Source organism: Neocloeon triangulifer, unplaced genomic scaffold (assembly GCF_031216515.1).
Source record: "Neocloeon triangulifer isolate White Clay Creek 2 clone unplaced genomic scaffold, ASM3121651v1 ptg000011l, whole genome shotgun sequence".
NCBI classification, from domain to species: Eukaryota; Metazoa; Arthropoda; class Insecta; order Ephemeroptera; family Baetidae; genus Neocloeon; species Neocloeon triangulifer.
This window is the reverse complement of record NW_026775553.1, coordinates 4088669-4103066: the sequence shown is the minus strand read 5'-3', so window position 1 is coordinate 4103066 and position 14398 is coordinate 4088669. Positions and strand designations below refer to the sequence as shown.

The window sequence follows — 14398 nt, the reverse complement described above, 5'->3', positions numbered from 1 at the left end:
ATTAAAACCAAGGATTAAGATAGAGATAGAGTATTTATTGAACACAACTAGGTGTACAACGGGTGTCTAAAGCTAATTTGTCTTCCTAAAATTAATTTTACAATTAAGCTTGTTTCGATAATTATTACAAAGTACAAAATTAGTTAATTTTGATTTTTGCAGCCTCTCTTAGGCTTAGTTTTCGTTCATTACATTCAAGAATATGATATTGTGAACATTTCTTACCGCAGTGCTTGCATTCACAATCTATTGTCGCTTGAGAATGAAAATTTTTATTCTTACAAAATAAATAGTGGTACCCGTGACAGGCAAATCTCGTAAACACTTGGCGATCACTGAACATTGCACATTGCCAATTTTTATTCAAAACCAAGGATTAAAACTTTCTGATTCACAAAAATTTTTCCTTGTCTTATTTTTTTCAAAAATAACAGAAAAATAATTTATGATAAAGTAAATTTCACAGGAAATTTGTTAATCTAAAAATAAATAAAAATATTGCCATTTCGATCAACTATTCCTTTCATTGCCATAGATGATTATTCATCAATAATTTAATTTAACTTATGTGAAATGTGAACAAAATACAATTATTTAAATTAATACTAAATAACATTTATCACATTTCTGAGATAGATTTTGGATTGAATGTATCAAAAAATGGCATATATATGCCCAATTTTGTGTCTGAGTGCAAATTTAACTTTATTCCTTAAAATAAAAAATGAACGAAATGACGTGACTTTTAACAACAGTACGTAGAGGAAAATCTCAATAGTCTTTGTTGAGAAACAATTCTCTGGCTGTCCTTTGATTTAAATCAGTTTTCATTCATTTTCACTTTTGGCTGAGCTTGACAATGTCGTCAGGGTCCTCGGTGTCCAGGGGTTTGATTTCCTTCCCAAAGTGCATCTCGATATCCTTGAGGATGTGCATGTTGCGGCTGTCACAAAGGTTAATGGCCAGGCCCATTTTTCCAAAGCGGCCCGTCCTGCCGATTCGGTGCAAGTAAGTCTCGCAGTCGGCTCTGCGCTGCAGGTCGATAGGCAGGTCAAAGTTGACCACAATGGTCACAGCCTCAACGTCAATGCCTCTGGAGAGGACGTTGGTGGTGATGAGAACCTTCTCCGTGCCCTGGCGGAACCTGTCAAGGACGGAGATTCGCTGCTCCACAGTCAGCTCGCCACTCAACAAGGCCACCGAGTGGCCGTCTTTGGCCATCTTGGACGCCAGCCAGCCGGCGGTCTTTTTCGTGTGGCAGAAGATGATAGCCTGGCCAACGGTGATACCCCCATAGATGTTGGCAATTGCGTTGTACTTTGCCTCCTGGTCCGAACACAAGACGTAGTACTGCTTGATGTTGTCCAGAGACTCCTCTTCTCGTCTCAGTCTGATGATGATTGGGTCTGGCACAATCACCTCAGCAAACTCCATCACCTGAAATGTAGAATAGATTAAAGTTGAATCAATAATTTTGCTAAGAAAATTAGCACTATTTATTTCTTTTAACGCAAAATACAATAAATCAAATAATAAATCTCTAAACCCATGTAAAGTAATCAATTATAAAGCTGAGCTTAGGTCTTTTCTTAAGGAATTGATTGATGACAACAACAAAAGTGTACCTTAAGGTTTTTAATTTAAGTTATCAGAGAGAGCAAAAATTTTTGCGAATAGATCTGAGGAATATTTCCCTGATCTTGGATGATTTTTAAAATCCCTTACTGGAGTAAATTATTATACCTGCTGCTCATAAGTGGCAGAGAAGAACATAACCTGGCAGGTAGAGGGCAGATACTTGTGGATTCGGAAACTTTGATCTTGGTGGCCCTGAGTGGCAATCATGACATCGGCCTCGTCCAACACAAATACTCTGATTTTCGACAGGTCAAAGAACTTGTACTTGACGCCCCAGTCAAGGACCTTCCCCGGTGTCCCGATGATGATGTGGTCGGTGAGTCTGGTGCCCCTTGGACGGTCCTCCCCGCGCACCGCAAACACAATCTTCATTGCAGGCAGGAACTGCGCCATCTTGGTGGCCACCTCGCCGATCTGCAGGGCCAACTCGTAGGTGGGCGCCAGACAGAGCACCTGTGGATGGTTCTGGTTTAGGTCGACGCGGCTCAGCATGGCCAGGACGAAAGCTGCCGTCTTTCCGGTGCCCGACTGCGACTGGGCAATCATGTTGTGCGGCCTGCAATGTTTTTAATGAATAAAATTGTTTCAGTTTAAATAATGAAAACTGACGGGTCAGCGAGGAGCGTGGGCAGGGCCGTCTCCTGGATTTTTGAGGGGGCGTCGAAGCCCATGGCATAGAGGCCCTTCAGAAGCTCGGGCCGCAGCTTGAGTGCCTCGAACGACTTGACCGAGTAGAGCGGCGAGTTGGGGTCTTTGCGCTGCACTTCGATGTCGTACTTGGAAGTGATCAGACCCTTGCGAATCACCTTCTGCAGTAACGACACCTCCGCCGAGGAGATGGCTTCGTCCGGTTGGTTGTCCTCGGGCGAGTCACCGTCGCCGGTGTGGTGCTGGACGGAGGCCTCACCACCCTGCTCCACCTTGAGGTTTTTTAGCTCGGACGCCAGCATCTTCTGCTGCTCCTCGGCACATGCCGCCCAGTCAACCTTTCCGGCCATCGTTTTTCTGGGAAAAATCCTACGATGATCGAGCAGAGTCAGCAGAGAGCAGAAAATCGGAAATTTCAAGATCGGTGCAAAATAGATGCAACGAAATCGCTGGCCGGCAGGGTTTGTTTTCAATAATGCTTCACCAATCGACCGCTACGAGCGCCATGAGCGTTAGACAAAAATCGCAGCAAGGAGAATCGCAGGTTGCAGCAGCAGAAGTAGATATAGTAGAACTATGGAATACGAATAAGGGCGGGGCTTACGTACCAGCTCCCATTTGATTACAATTGTACATTGTACCAGTTTAACATTGTGGTTATGGGGGGGGGGGCTCCGCCTTTCTTCGTATCCCATGGTTCTACAATCTCTAAGCAGAAGAAAACAACCGGAGATAGGAAAAGAAACCAGAGTTACATACATAACATAGATTTTTGCCCAAATTTTGCGTGTTGCTAAGGTTGAAGACTTCATAATTTTGAAGGCGGATTTCCTGTTAATTGGTAAACATAAACAGCAAAATTTCAATTTTAGATAGAGTATTTATTGAACACAACTAGGTGTACAACGGGTGTCTAAAGCTAATTTGTCTTCCTAAAATTAATTTTACAATTAAGCTTGTTTCGATAATTATTACAAAGTACAAAATTAGTTAATTTTGATTTTTGCAGCCTCTCTTAGGCTTAGTTTTCGTTCATTACATTCAAGAATATGATATTGTGAACATTTCTTACCGCAGTGCTTGCATTCACAATCTATTGTCGCTTGAGAATGAAAATTTTTATTCTTACAAAATAAATAGTGGTACCCGTGACAGGCAAATCTCGTAAACACTTGGCGATCACTGAACATTGCACATTGCCAATTTTTATTCTTCATAGTTTCTGTCTCGTAGAACTCATCACATATCTCAAGTTTGTTTAAATATTTAGACACACAAAATTTCTGGAATGCTTCAGTTTCAGTTAGAGAATATTTTACCTGTAAGTCCGATACAAAGAGATCAGTGTCAACTAATTCATACACAAATCTAGATCTAATATACTTGGACAGTCCTAAAACTCTTTTTAAATATCTTGTTTTGACTTTTTCAAGATTTTCAAAATCAGTCTTTGTTAGGAAAGGCCATATTTCTTCAATGCCGTAGGACGCAATTGGGGAAATTTTTAGATCAAATAGCTTGTGTGCTGTTTCAATGGATAATTGTTTTAGTTCTCGTATATTATAAGTGGCCAGCAATGCAGCTCTTGTTCTTTTTTCAATGTGCTTTCCAAAAGAGATTCCTGATGGTTGAAAAGTAACTCCTAAATATGTAAACTCAGCAACTCTCTCTATTTCAATTCCACCTAAATCTAGGCGGTCACTTAATGCATATTTTCCTAGACCCTTATTTCTAAATTTCATGAATTTGCACTTTTCCAAGTTAAGTTTCAAACTGCGTTTTAACAAAAATTCTTTCATTCTGGCTAAAGCAATTTTCAAGTCACTTAATTTTTCTGAGGTTAAAACAATATCATCTGCATAATAAATGGCTTTCACGTTTGGCAAATCTCGTAGAATATTATTTATATCAGCTAAAGAGTAATTGAACAGAAATGGGGACGTGCATCCCCCCTGTCTTACCCCATTTGATTGTGTAATAAGTTTTGATACTGTTACTCCATCTACTATTCTCAAGAAATTTAAGTCTAAGTTGTGAGCTAAATAATTTAACTCCGTGAACGTTAGCTTCTTGCTTTCTATTAACTTCTTAAAAATAAACGCCCTATCTATTGAGTCAAAAGCTTTACTTACATCCAAAAATAAGGCATATAAGGGTGATTTCTTCTTATAAACTGTCTCTTGAATGTTATTAACTAAGGACTTAATTGCCTGTAAAGTGGATTTTCCTTTCACAAAACCATATTGATTGCCTGGAATCTCGTGAATCAAAGATGAGTAGATACGTGCATGCAGTACACGATCTAACAGATTGTAAAAAGCCGAACTAATACATATTCCTCTATATGAATTTGTATTTTCCGCGTCCCCTTTTCCCTTATACAAGAGTTTTAGATTTGACTGCCTCCATTCCTCTGGACATGTTCCTAGCTCCAAGCATTTGGTGAAAAATTGCGTTATTTCGGGGAGTAAGGATTCAACAAGTAGTTTAATATTTTCATTCTTCACTTTGTCAGGTCCAGGGGATTTCCCGTTTTTCATTTTCTTTAATGCTAACAAAACTTCTTCTTCCATAATAGGTGAAAAATTTATATCATTTCTGTAATCTACTATCATCTCTTTCAGATTTAAAGATTCATTTTCACTCAATTTTTTCTCGTTGAAAATTTTTTCAAAATTGCACTCCCATTCATCCATCATTATATTGTTTGTATTGTAAAAACTTTTGCTCAACTTGAGAATTTTATAGCACTTATTCTGCTCCGCCTCTTTTAAAATGTCCAACTCCTTCATTTGCACAAAAGCGTTCTTCTTCATTTCACACACATTTTTGTAATTTCTTTTTATTGCGGTATAGTGCGGTAATAGAATCTTGATTATACTAGTTACATTTAAACTTTCAGCCACTTCCAAGCACTCTCTCCATTCGTTCAATTTCTGTTTTAATTCGTAGCATTCAGAATCAAACCACGGTTGACTAATCCGTTCAGTTTGCCTACGAGGAATGTCGGCCTCTTTCATAATATTTATCATATTTTTATAAAACTCTTCAACGTCCCCCTTTTCCAGATTTGTTCTTAGAATATTTTTATATTTAGTCTCAATAAGCTCTTTAAGTATGTTTTCATCTAATTTAAAATTTTTCTTATTCAAAGACATGTCCCCATTTCTGTTCTTTTGTTTTGTGAAATTAAATTCTATTGAAATAAAATTATGTTTTCTTATGGTTGGGCAAATTTTAAAATTTTCGGTGTAAATTTTTGGCCCTTTGAAGATTAAATCAACCACACTATGACCATTACTACAGTCGTAGGTACTTTTATATGGATATTCATTTACTATTGTCAGACTGTTTTCCTCAGCAAAATCAAGCAGCGAGTCAATTTTTCTGTTTTTAGTATCCAGTCGGCAATTAAAGTCTCCAGCCAAAATGAAATTTTCAAAATTTTCAACATATTTAAGGATTGAGAGAAGTTCATTAGTCACTGTTGTAGAACGTATCTTCGGATTTAAATAGCATGTTACTACTGTAATGTCATCAAAATTTAGAATTATGAAGTTTTCCAAATATTTCACATTTAGTAAATTTCCTAACCTAGAATTAAAATACACGGAAATTCCCCTCATCGGTCGCCCTGCCTCCTTTTGTGAAGCTAAAACTTGCCTTGAATAAAAACCAGGAATGTGAAGTGGTTTCTTTAAAAATGTTTCCGTGAAAAGAAGAATATCATAATTTTGCAGTTCTGTTGCAATCGGAGATTCATATGCTTTCGTAAGCCCTTCACAATTCCAAAGCCCTAATTTTAAGTTACTCACGTCGCTGTTTCGACAAGGGAAATCTATAAAGAAAGTTTCTCACGAGCACCACAGTTGCGCTTGCTTCTCTCCCTGGGTGCAACAGTCTGCGAATTAGGGGCATCATTTAGCTGCTCTCCGTCATCCGGCTTCCCTCCAGTCTCTTCTTCTTCCTCTCCGGCCTCCTTTGGGTTGAACAAATTCCCACAGTTTCCCCAGCGTTTGGAGACATACTTGTTGTACAGATGAACAGTGACAGGGACATCTCGAAGTTCTTCGTACAGAGTGTCCAAGACCCAGAGGCGATGCAGCCTGTCCATGCCACTGAGTAGCGAATAAATAGGGGTTCTGGATAAAGTTTGCAACTGCGCAGGCGCGAAATTATCGATTAATTATAATTAATTAAATTAAAATTATATTGATTAAATGGAAATTGCATTGATTAAATGGAAATTACATTGATTAAATGGAAATTGCATTGATTAAATGGAAATTGCATTGATTAAATGGAAATTGCATTGATTCAATGGAAATTGCATTAATGAAATGAAAATTACATTGATTAAATTAAAATTACATTGATCAAATTGAAATTATATAGATTAAATGGTTAAATTATATTGATTAAAATGAAAATACGTTATGAGTACTGATGAGTGTAATTTGTTAAATAAAAATACATATTTACGATTAATTTTTTTTTATTGAAAATTCAGCTTATGTACACAACTAACTCCTTACTGAAGAAGGAATGAGAATGTTTTAGTATTTTATTCCAAACCTGCGTTTCAACACGCATGCTAACATGCGCAATACAAAAAATCAATAACTTGCTTGAAAATATACATTACTGAAAATGATGAAATTATATTGAAATGAAAATTATTAAAAAAAAAACGTTAATTAACCAAAAACATGAGTCATAATCATTTTTTTGTTTTTATTAGAATTAAAATACATGGTATTTTTTCAAAATATTTTTTTATTGCACGCAAATCATCTCAAAGCATAATGACCATATGGCAGTGTACATATTCCATCATCCAAAATTTTTCTTTTGTCATCGGAGGAATCCAAAGCCAATTTTTGGATTTTCATCGTGTACAATTCATGATCCTTAGAGTTAATATTGTAAAAACTAGAATATTTCCTCGCATTGTTCAAAACACAATTGACATAGTCTTCATGAGTAAGTTTACAAATAGCCGAACGTTTCACGCCTTTGGCTTTTTTTACCTCCTCATCGTTACACACAAATGAATACATTTTGCTACGAGGAGCTGCAAATTGCTTAATGGCAACGCCTTTTGTTTCATCCTTAAAGCTACCATACACACATGCATTATCAGTCGAGTACAATGGGTGTGAAGGAGGGAGAGAGCTAAAATCAAAGTATTGTGAGATCGATTTCATTTCCTGATAAAAATTATCCGATTTTATAGAGACAATATATGCGTCAGTATCCATAAGACAGAGAGTTAGTCTTGAACCAAATTTTTTCTTCAAAACGTCGTAGAAAAACCAGTACATGTAATATTTACTCCAAAATAAAATATTCTGCCCCACAATAATCGGCCTATCCAAGACAATTTTACCTCTATGCATTTCCACAATTGCCATTCCTTCGGATAAGATAATTCGATCAATGAATGTAGGTTTTTTTACGAGTTTTTGCAAAGCCCGATCGCTGGAAACGAGCTTGATCAATTTCCTTTTTTTAAGGTCCTCAATCATTTTTCCAAAGGTGCTATTGCAAATTAATTTCCACAGATTTTTTTCACTGGTGCAAGTTGCGTCAGATCGAAATTTTTGTAATATTTCAACATAAGGACGCATGTAATTCTTTTGACTAAATTCCAAAACCCTATGAATTTTATCTATCGACACCCCCAAGGCAGAAGCTTGCTGGAGCATAGCCAATGATGTAATGTACTTCTTTTTGGGTTCAAAGTCCAAAATCAATTTTTCAAACAATGCGTTAGGGGGACATTTTTTTATCGGGAAGGGGGGTAGGCAGCTCAAACGCTGATGAACGTTATCATTGAAAGAGCAATCTATTTCTAAAACATAACCCTTTTCACCCAATGGATTGATATTTTTCCAATCAAATCCCTCTGGCGAAATGAATTTGTAGTTTGCATAGGGTAGAGGAAAAGTAAGCATTATGAACGAGTACAACGCCGTACAGTCTGTATAGAAAATACGGCAAGTTTCACTTGCTGTTTCAAATCTTTTGTTTACAACACTAATACCTCCCATTATTGAAGAGTCGACAAAATCGTATATTTCACTTTCAGTCAAAAGTTCTATTTCTATACCCGTATGTTTTAGCATCAAATTAACAGAGAGCTGACTAATGGTCAAAAAGTGACAGAGATCTATTTTGAATTTATTAAATATCAACTCTCTGTAGAACAAAAGCACGTCCAAAGCACACAACACATCACGTTTTTGATAAACGTCCACAAAATCCTTAAACGTACGACATTTAAATATTCTCCATATTGTTTTTGCCCTTTCATAAGCCTCGTCGCTAATTGCTGTATCGCTTAAATCATTGTAAAAAAATGACTTTTCTGGCAGTGAGCTAGCGTTCAACCTTTCAGGTCCGGTCAAAAATTGATAGGGGAATTCCCCTTTTTTGCACACGTAATCGTGAACAGAGGGGTCAAAATATAATTTTGTCTGATGAAATTTGTCAAAAGGAAGGACTGCAGCGAGCGAATCTAACGACTCTGGGAAAAATCTGTACAGATCGAGAAATCTAAATTCAATTTTATTGATTCTAATTGAAAAACTAATATATTTTTCACTGGTGCAAGGTATAACGTTTATGTTGAATTTGTGAGAAAGGAAAAGCTTTACCAGGTAATGCCCGTCATAATTCGAGAGATTCATTATGAAAATAGGTACAAATTTAACCTTTTTCATGTTCAGATTGCAGGGACTTGAGCAAGCAGCTCCTCTGTAATTATTTCGGTCCGAAATCAAATGATCATGATCACGTACTTTTACATTGTTCTCGGTAAATTGTTTTGAACAAACGTAGCATTTATCAGCCGCCTGAAAACCTTCTTCGTCTGCGGCTGACATTTGAATTGGACAGTCTCGCGAAAATATCTTTGCAATTTCCTGCGAAACGGAATCTAGATAATTAATAATTTCAACTCCGAGTCGTTTTCCATCGGTTATTTTTGAATGATAACCTAATGGAACATTTGAAACTTGAGATTGATCGTAGATGGAATGCAACGCGGCGCCAAATGAAAACGGCTCGTGGATTTGTACAATTTCAGAGTAGCTTTTAGAAGGATCGCGCATGCATGAATCGACAGGCACAAGAAAACTTTCTAGGTCCATTGATATGAGAAAAGGGACAGGCAGAGCAGCACCATGTTTTTCAAATTTGTATACCGAACCAGGTTTTGGAAGGGAGAGATGTGTAAGTTTGCCTTTGCTGCATCTAATTTCATGATCGTTTAATTTTTCAACTGAATGAAAATGTAAAAGGCAGCGTGTGCATATTTCTTTTTTTACCTTTATTTTTGATAACGAAGATCCAATCAGACGGGACAAATCGTTGATTAAACAATAATGAGCTTTTCCTCGCGAGCAAATGTAAAGAAGGTTATAGTGTTCTTTACATTTTTTTCGTGGAACAAACATTGGAAAAATGTTATTCTTTTCATCCAGAGAAAAAACATTGATCGATAATTGAGGGTTATCCTTCATAAACTGCTTGATTTCGGGAATTCCAACTGGAAAAGTGATATTCCACGTAAACTTTTTCATATATTTTTTCTCGATTCTAGGTTGAACTGAACTACCAGGTCTTTTCGCCTTGGCTGCTACAATGCAATGCAAGAAACATTTATTGCAATTTTCCTCACTGCATTTCAAATTTGTTACTGCTTTTTTATCAGAAATGCATTTGGGAAGGGAAATGAAACAGGAACCGGGGATGAATCTATATTTTGAAACCCTAACTTCCAAGCATTTGACCGCCCTGAAGGTAAATCCACTGCCCATGAACGAATAAGTTTCAGCCTCTTTCAAAATTTTTTTGTACTGTGTGGCAATAAAATCGGAAATATCATTTTGATCTAATATCATTGAATTAAATGTTTTGAAATTAGCGTCTTTAGTGACGTCATAAGGACCACTGAATAAGCAAACTAAAAACATGTTTGACTTGATTGTCTTTTTTTCCAAAAGTTCTTTTTTGAGCAATTTTGTTACTTTTTCTTCTTGCGATTTTAAATATTCTTCTATGCCTCCAACTTTTTCGTAATTTGGAAGGATGTAATCAACATAATTGTTATGAAACAAAGACTTGCCAATCAAAATTCCGTCTTCATTGGTATAATTGAGATTCTTTCTACGCAAATAAATCTCTTGGCTGGGAATGTCACTCGGAGGAAACGGAGTCGCCCGAGGAGAATCTTGGTCGTTTTCGTTGACGCTCATCATGATTCACATGAGCCTGAATCTGCAGTAAAAGAGAGTGTTGCTCTGCAGTAGTCAATGTTTCACGCAGACACGTGAGGAGCGAGTGAACGTTATGTCTGGAGGGACCTGCTCGATCTGTGACAACTTGCTCAGAAATTGAGTTCATATGAGCATCGTCAAGAGTGGCGTATTGCGTAAACGCCACGCGCGCAGGTCGAGTGGAGGGGGTGTGAAATGCAGTGTCAGGGACAATGGCATTCGTGTCCAGATCGATAAGCATCGAATTCTGGACAGTGTAGTTGATGACATTAGCCACAGGTACAGCTTGAGGACCTTGAGGACCAACAAAAAGCGTGAGAAAGTTTTCATCCAGGACCTGACCCTCGTCCTGACCCACGTCCTGTCCCTGACCCACGTCCTCGCCCTGTCCCTGCCCCTCGTCCTCCTGTCCCTCGCCCACGTCACCCTGTCCCTCGCCCTCACCCTGATCCTCACCCTCGTCACCCTGTCCCTCGTCACCCTGATCCTCGCCCTCGTCACCCTGTCCCTCATCCTCGTCCTCCTGTCCCTCGCCCTCATCCTCACCCTGATCATCTTCGCCCTCATCCTCACCCTGTCCCTGATCATCTTCGCCCTCACCATCCTCGTCTTCGCCCTGACTCTCGCCCTCATCCTCGTCCTCCTCGCCCTGATCTTCGCCCTCGTCCTCGCCCTGACTCTCGTCACCCTCATCATCCTCGTCATCCTGACCCTCACTCTGATCCTCATCGCCCTTACCCTCGACACCCTGTTCCTCCTGAAGAGGACCGCGATCTTCAGGATTTTCAGGACTATCAGGGCCAGAAAAATCAGTGTCTTCGTTGTCAGTTTTTGGGAAAGAATGAATAAAGACATTCTTGATCATGGTCTCAGTGTTGCTAATCAACAACCTCAACTCTTGATTCCTAACCTCCAAAATATGATTTTTGTAAAAGCTCTGGAAAGGAGTCAAATCCCTGTTCTCAGCAGAACTCAAGAAACGAGGAAATCTTTCAGGCGTGTGGACATTGCCGTGCTTGTCAATGAAGCCATTAAATAAGCGGACTTTTCGATCGTCATGTGTCAGTGACAGACGGAATGGACGAATAAGTTTGATATTACCATACCGATGCTTGAATGCGAGAGGCAGCTTCACTTTTGATTTCGTACCTTCTTCTCCATTGGTGAGAGTTCTGATTATCACTAAAATAATTAAAAAAAATCAATAAAATTTTTATGCGAGAAAATCTACACTTACTGCTTTCGTAAGCTTCAATGTGTTCCAGCAGCCCTTGTCGCATTTTCTCCACTTGATGCTCTTTGTCGACGCGATGACCATTGTTGTCCACTTCGATGGGCAGACGTTTAATGCGGTGCAAACGCAGCTGTGGCTCTGGCACTATGTATAATAATTAATAAAAATTGCATTTTGATCATTGAAAATTATTACAATCAACTGCCATTTGATCTGGCAACCTCGTGATTATGTTTCCTTCAATCGGTTGTCGGCAGAAATGGCATTTCTCATGGCTCAACATTGGATTTTCCATGCATGATTTGCAAATGAGGTGGCCGCATTTTGCTCGGGAGAGGTAGGCTTCGTTCTCCTTACAGATGGTGCATTGGATCGGGAATGTGACGTCTTTGATGGGAACAGCCACTTGCCAATCTTCTTTTCCGCCCTCGCGGAAAGCTTCAGCGGTGGTGACTTTTTCGCGAAAGACATAATTCATGGTTAATGTCTCGCAATACGGACTGAGGGCTTTGTGTTGTATGATGAACTTCTCTGGATCTAGTTTTGAAATAAAAAAATTATTATATTTATATTTTTGTACATTAAACATACTTATGAATCTAAAAGACAAGCCGCAGCTGGGACAATGCAAGCGGATTTCACGCCCTTGAACGTGTGGAATCATTGCTGAATCAATCATTTTTTGAGTGAGCCGTGGTTCGAGGCCGGCGCTTTCGAGAGCCAATTTATCGATGTCCTTGAAAGTATTTAAACGCGCTGCCGCGTCTCGAGGAGCAATAGCTTCGAGGACATTGAGCTGAAACATGGTTTTCTATAAATTTACTCATCCAGTGTCAGTTTTATGCTACGGCACATCAAATTCAGGTTTGAAGTTGAAATCAAATTTTAAAAATTACTAATTAAATTCAATTTAGGAAAAACATATCTTACATTGAGATTATTGGCAAATATCAATCGTTACATTGACAAGGATATCAGCGAAATAATATATTACTACAATATATATAACCCGACATTTGACGACTTTAAAGAAAAAATAACATTTGTGCAAGGTCTACCCGAAAATTTGCCCAACGATGGGAAAAATCGTTGTATAGTTATCGACGACGGGCATACAGAGTCAATTAATATTGCTCAAAGCATATTTGTGCGCGAAGCTCATCACAAATCAATCAGTGTTTTTTATCTTATGCAATACATGTTTCTGTCGCCGGCACTGAGAGTAATTTCGTTGAATGCAAAAGTCATAATCGCCTTTCAAAATTTTAGAGATAATTTATCGTTCCAAGCGCTTGCGCGTCAGCTGCCCTACAAGACAAGCTACGTGACCAGCATATATAAGGAAGCGAGCAAACGCAAGTTTGGATATCTAGTAATGAATTTTCAAACTACATGTCCCAATGAATTAAGATTTTGCTCAGATTTGCTTGCCGAATACCCGACTTATTACATCCCAATAGAAGATTATTCTGGATCCCCAATAGCCATAAATGAAGAATAATAAAAAAGCTTTACTTTATATCTTGGAAGCGCCTCCCGAGATTAGAAATATCCTATTGAATAATATTGATCGAAAAATAATAAGAGAATTTTGCGAGGTTCTACACAATATAAGGCTTAAAAATATAAAAATTGATCAGTCTCAACTCGACGTGTTAAGAAATCAAACCAAAGCTTGCAGGTGCATTTTGAGAAGAGATCAATCTTGTAAAAAGAAAAAAATTGAAATTTCAAAGCTCGACGAACGCACTTTTGATATAATTAAAAGTGTTTTGAAATGAGCGAACCATTCAAAAAACTTTATTTGGTGGATTTGGACGATTTAAATCTGATAAAGTCGAAAAAGGAACCCAAATTACTCGACTACAATGAAATTTATGACGCCGTTATGGAGAAAAAAAATGGAAAGGAGCAGGAAAAATCGCAGCAGGAAAATATGCAGCAGGAAAATATACAGCAGGAAAAAATCCAACCAAATATGCAGCAGGAAAAAATCCAACCAAATATTCAGCAGGATAAAACCGAACCAAATATACAGCAGGAAAAAACCCCACCAAATATCCAACAAGTAAAAAACCAACAAGAAAATGAAGTAAATGAAAAGATAGATAAACTCCCGGAAGGATGGAAAAATAAAGCCAGATCTTTGTTTTCTGCGATAAAAAAATCTAAAAAATTTAGCTGGAACGTCGAAGGGGTATTTTTTAATAACAATAAAATTGGGGAAGCTTCACTTTTTGATTACATTCTACAAACTGTAAATCCTGCAGATAAGGTGGTAGAGGATTATAAAGGCTTCGCTAGGGCTTTAGAAGAAATTGGCTATATAAGGCCGGCAAAAATTGTAAAGTGGAGCAAATACGATTGGTAAAATGAAGCGCGTGCTGGACAGAAAATACTTCAATTTGCATTCGCCATCGGCTTTTACTAGCAAAACGCATTTGGTAAATTTGTTGAAAAATGATTATCCAAAAGATGATATTATCGAGTGGACTGAATCAATACCCTCAATCACGCGATTTGCGCAGAGAACAAGCAAATTCCCGACAAATCCAGCATATGCTTGGGACGTAAACAGTATTTGGCATTCAGATTT

General features: G+C 38.1%; 2 protein-coding genes across 2 annotated transcripts; both read right to left on the bottom strand.

Moving 5' to 3' along the window:
- Positions 1–26: 26 nt before the first annotated feature.
- On the bottom strand, positions 27–2759 carry LOC132196124 (DEAD-box helicase Dbp80). Its single transcript, XM_059618553.1, has 3 exons — positions 2248–2759; positions 1744–2194; positions 27–1437 (listed from the first exon to the last, which is right to left on the bottom strand). The coding sequence occupies exons 1-3, from the start codon at positions 2634–2636 to the stop codon at positions 838–840; spliced, it is 1440 nt and encodes a 479-aa protein (XP_059474536.1). The 5' UTR covers positions 2637–2759; the 3' UTR covers positions 27–837.
- Positions 2760–7029: 4270 nt separating this feature from the next.
- LOC132196114 (uncharacterized) lies at positions 7030–10939 on the bottom strand. Its single transcript, XM_059618535.1, has one exon. The coding sequence runs from the start codon at positions 10548–10550 to the stop codon at positions 7077–7079; it is 3474 nt and encodes a 1157-aa protein (XP_059474518.1). The 5' UTR covers positions 10551–10939; the 3' UTR covers positions 7030–7076.
- Between the last annotated feature and the right edge of the window lie 3459 nt (positions 10940–14398).